Source organism: Pyrus communis, chromosome 7 (genome assembly GCF_963583255.1).
Source record: "Pyrus communis chromosome 7, drPyrComm1.1, whole genome shotgun sequence".
NCBI classification, from domain to species: domain Eukaryota; kingdom Viridiplantae; phylum Streptophyta; class Magnoliopsida; order Rosales; family Rosaceae; genus Pyrus; species Pyrus communis.
In genome coordinates this window covers 25127069-25131151 of record NC_084809.1, presented here as the reverse complement: position 1 = coordinate 25131151, position 4083 = coordinate 25127069, and the positions used below count along the sequence as shown (strand labels likewise).

The 4083-nt window shown below is 38.8% G+C and overlaps 1 protein-coding gene across 1 annotated transcript; it reads left to right on the top strand.

Annotated features, from left to right (window-relative positions):
• Positions 1-219: 219 nt before the first annotated feature.
• On the top strand, positions 220-2669 carry LOC137740142 (uncharacterized). The gene is made up of 5 exons (XM_068479955.1): positions 220-387; positions 640-854; positions 1219-1389; positions 1545-1780; positions 2121-2669. The coding sequence occupies exons 1-5, from the start codon at positions 318-320 to the stop codon at positions 2368-2370; spliced, it is 942 nt and encodes a 313-aa protein (XP_068336056.1). The 5' UTR covers positions 220-317; the 3' UTR covers positions 2371-2669.
• Positions 2670-4083: the final 1414 nt, after the last annotated feature.

Here is a 4083-nt window from a genome sequence, read left to right as displayed (position 1 = left end):
AAAATAAGGTATTTTTAAGTGTTTACCAAACATTTTTTTGAGCTCAGTTTTTTTTATACAACTTTTTATAAAAATAACTCAGTACCAAACCAATACTGAGAAGAGTCTCGTACCAAATAGTTTTTAACTTTGTTTTATTTATTATTATTTTTCTTCGTGTGATTAGGTTAGGTTCACTCAATGTAAAGACAGCACAACAAATGGTCTAAGCACTGACATCATCTAACGACTTATTATCCTCTCTCCAAGTCTCTCTATCTTGTTCAATTTTCTCCTCACTCAAGAGTCCACAGTCTCTTTCTCCATCTCTCTCGGTAATGGAAAATATCCAGCAAAAACATGTGGAAGTAAGAGGACTCAAGCTTCACGTAGCCGAAATCGGAAGTGGTACATATGATCCTTCCAGAAGTTGTGATTTGATCTTAACATGACACCGGACGCTTTTGCGAACTTAGGACATAAGTATAATCATTCTTGTATTTGGTTTTATAATTTTTCCGGACGAGGTCATACCTAGGGTTAGTTTTGATTTGTACGGTTTAAAAATTCGTCGAGGATCTTCTTTGTAGTATTCATTTTGTTGTCAAAAGAAAAAAGAAAAAAAAAAAAAAACAATGAAATGATGATGAATTTGTGCAGGTCCAAAGGCTGTGGTGTTCCTTCATGGATTTCCAGAAATATGGTACACATGGAGGCATCAAATGGTTGCGATGGCGAAAAGAAGCTACCGGGCAATAGCCATTGATTTCAGGGGATATGGACTTTCCGAGCAGCCGGCTGAACCTGAGAAGGACACCTTCATTGACCTTGTCCACGATATCATTGCCCTTTTGGATTCTTTGGCAATTAACAAGGTAATACTATTAACTATTCAGCTACTTGTTTGATAGAATATATACCATTAACGAGGTAATACTATTACCAGTAATTATTTCTGTTGATCTAACTTAAGTAAACACATGAGTATCCCGTAATCGGAATCCAACTTAGTACTTTGATTCCTCTTATGGATAAGTAAACAAGCCACCAGTACAGATCTGCTCTCATTTCTCTGCGGTATATGTTGTTACACTATTTTAGACAATACTTGCATCCACTTCGTAAGCGCACCTGCAAAGTGTCATGTATATAGTAGATCTACCATACACAAGTCTAACACATCCTTGAAGTTAATTATATGCACACATCCTAAAAGAATTTGATTATTGGTACGTACAGACTTTTCTTATTGGGAAAGATTTTGGAGCATTGCCTGCATACTTAGTAGCTGCTCTCCACCCGGATCGGGTATCTGGCGTCGTTACACTTGGTGTTCCTTTTATGCTACCAGGTCCCTCTGCTATCCAAAATCATCTCCTCCCTGAAGGCTTCTACATATCAAGGTGGCAGGTACGTATATACATTCATTTTTCCATCAATACCTTCAATTTTTGGCTGATAATTCACACTGTCATGTTCCAATCATTCATAAACTTAATTATTCATCTATGATCTATGACATAAATCACAATGGTACTACTTAAGTTCTTATTACCTAATTTCAGGAGCCAGGGCGGGCAGAAGCAGATTTTGGCCGCTTTGATGTGAAGACGGTGATTAGGAACATCTACATTCTCTTCTCTAGAAGCGACATCCCAATAGCTGCCCCTGATCAAGAAATCATGGACCTGTTTGACCCTGCAACTCCTCTGCCGCCAGGGTTTTCGGAAGAAGATCTTGATGTCTATGCATCTTTGTACGAGAAATCTGGATTCCGTTATCCACTGCGAGTTCCATACAGGTAGTAACAAAAAATGATTCTATTCTCACAAGAAATGATTTCCTTTCTTTACTCTAGCAGTTAACTAAGATGTGAGTATGTGGTTTGAAGTACTAAAGTCATACTCTTCTCGTCAAACATACGATGCTTATTGATCGAATGACATAGCAGTATCTGATTGATCCATTATCGCCCCACTTTAACCTTATTTATTAGTAACAAGATGCACGTTGCCGCACCATTTGGTGATTAAGTTTGACGATTCTAGCGTTACGATGGAGGCATATATGATCTAGTTTTGTCTAAAAATGAATCTCTGGCGAAATATCATTTCACATATAGATTGCCCTTATTGATGCAGAACCTTAGCCGTGGATTGCGGTATAACTGATCCCAAAGTCTCGGCTCCATCTCTACTGATCGTGGGCGAGAAGGATTACGTCTTAAAGTTTCCGGGGATGGAGGACTACATCCGCACTGGGGCAGTTAAACATTTTGTGCCGGATCTGGAGATTACATTCATCGAAGAAGGGAGCCATTTTGTGCACGAACAACTTGCGGAGAAAGTGAACCAGCTGATCCTCACATTCCTTGACAAACTTGCTATCTGATGAGTAGATGCTCAATGTTGCCAATGTGCCTGAGGAGTGAGACCAATTATCATTTGATGTAGTGATAAATGCTTCTTGAACCAGAAAATATGTTACACGAGTACTATGTGTTGCAGTCATATTTAGAATAAGAATGTGATTGTGTAAATCCTAGTAGATATGAGAATGTATCTTATATTCCTATTAGGAGTTGATTACCTATTAAATATTGTAATCCTAAAAAGAAGGGTTCTTACCTATTATACTACTATAAATAAAGGCACAATGGGGTGATACAAACACACCTCACAATTAAATCACTATCTCCTCTCTCTAATTGCCGTCGGCCCCCTCTCTCTCTAAACCATAAAGATCGTTCAATCAAATAAGTCTACAACACGTTATCAGCACGCTCTTGCCAGAAGCTGAGGAATTGACGGATCGTAGGAGGAGGCTATCATCCACAAAATTCAAGGGCTTATATTTGTTTTCTGCTAATCAGGTACGCTTAAAATAAAAGAAGATATTTGAAACATCCACGAAGCATGAAAACATTTCCCATGATGCATGAACCCCTCTATATTTATATTTTCCTTACGATATATATATATATATTGTATATGTTCATATATTTGTCAATATATATATATATATATATATATATATATATTTGTTTCAAGCATTACGCAATTATTTTTGCTATGCAGAATTTGTGAGTCAATGTATATAAAATAAATTAGAAGCAAATCTAGGGTTTGTAAAACCCTACCTGTGTCGAAATTTTTTAAAAAAAAAATTCTTGGGCACCATGCGGCACCACCACCGTAACACCCACCGTGACACCATGAACCACCGCTGGCCTGAAACTCAGACAAGTGGACCACATGGCAACACCCTTTGGGTTTGCTACACTGACCTAGACAACCCAGGCTTTCGACCTGCTTAGATCTCTAGGGCCCGAAGACCCTTAAACCCATCCAAGAAAACCTGCAGCCTTTTCTTGGCCCGTTGTCCCATGGTTGGACCCTGCTTGTAGCAACTCATAGCCCATTGGGCTGTGTCACGCACCCCGCAGCTTTGTCTGCTGGGTTGAAGCATGCCCCGACCCAGACCTAGCCTCAACTGGGCTCCCCATGCAAACCCCAAGCCAACATTTTGCTGGGCCTACTCCCGTGCCTAACTCCCTGGTCTAAACGCCAGTAGCCGTTGCTACTGGGCTCCCAGACTTGTCTTGTGGCCTGAAGACCACCCCAAGGGCTGCTTTTGTAGCTGTACCCAACCCGAGCTCTTTTGCTCACTGCACCCAACCCAAATTTTTGGGCTATGGTATTTTCTACCCAATGTTATTATTTTAGTCTTATTTTTCTTCTACGATCAACCCTATTTGGTCCCGATCTATTGAATTAATTAAAAGTGGCATGCAGTCCATTAATCTGATAATGAATCCAAAATTATTGACCTGAAGATCACTTTTGGACATTAATGATTCAATAATTTATTTTTATACTTTGAACCGTTGACATACTTTCGTAGTAATGAAACTTTCACACTTGAGTTCCAAAGAAACTCAAACCCATTATATTTAAATTAGTATATTGCATTCTGTGTTTCTTGTAGGAACTTCTCCTTATGAGCTAATTGTTCATAAAAACTAAATTGAACCTATAGGTTCAAATTTAGTGCATTTGAAACCTGAAGTTTTCATTCAAAACATACCACATGAAACCTGTAGTT

Bases quoted from the DNA above. Each gene is read 5' to 3' on its own strand.
- LOC137740142 (XM_068479955.1), top strand. From the start codon at position 318: ATGGAAAATATCCAGCAAAAACATGTGGAAGTAAGAGGACTCAAGCTT. The intron at 855-1,218 runs GTAATACTATTA...TGGTACGTACAG, and splicing joins ATTCTTTGGCAATTAACAAG to ACTTTTCTTATTGGGAAAGA. The intron at 1,781-2,120 runs GTAGTAACAAAA...TTATTGATGCAG, and splicing joins CCACTGCGAGTTCCATACAG to AACCTTAGCCGTGGATTGCG.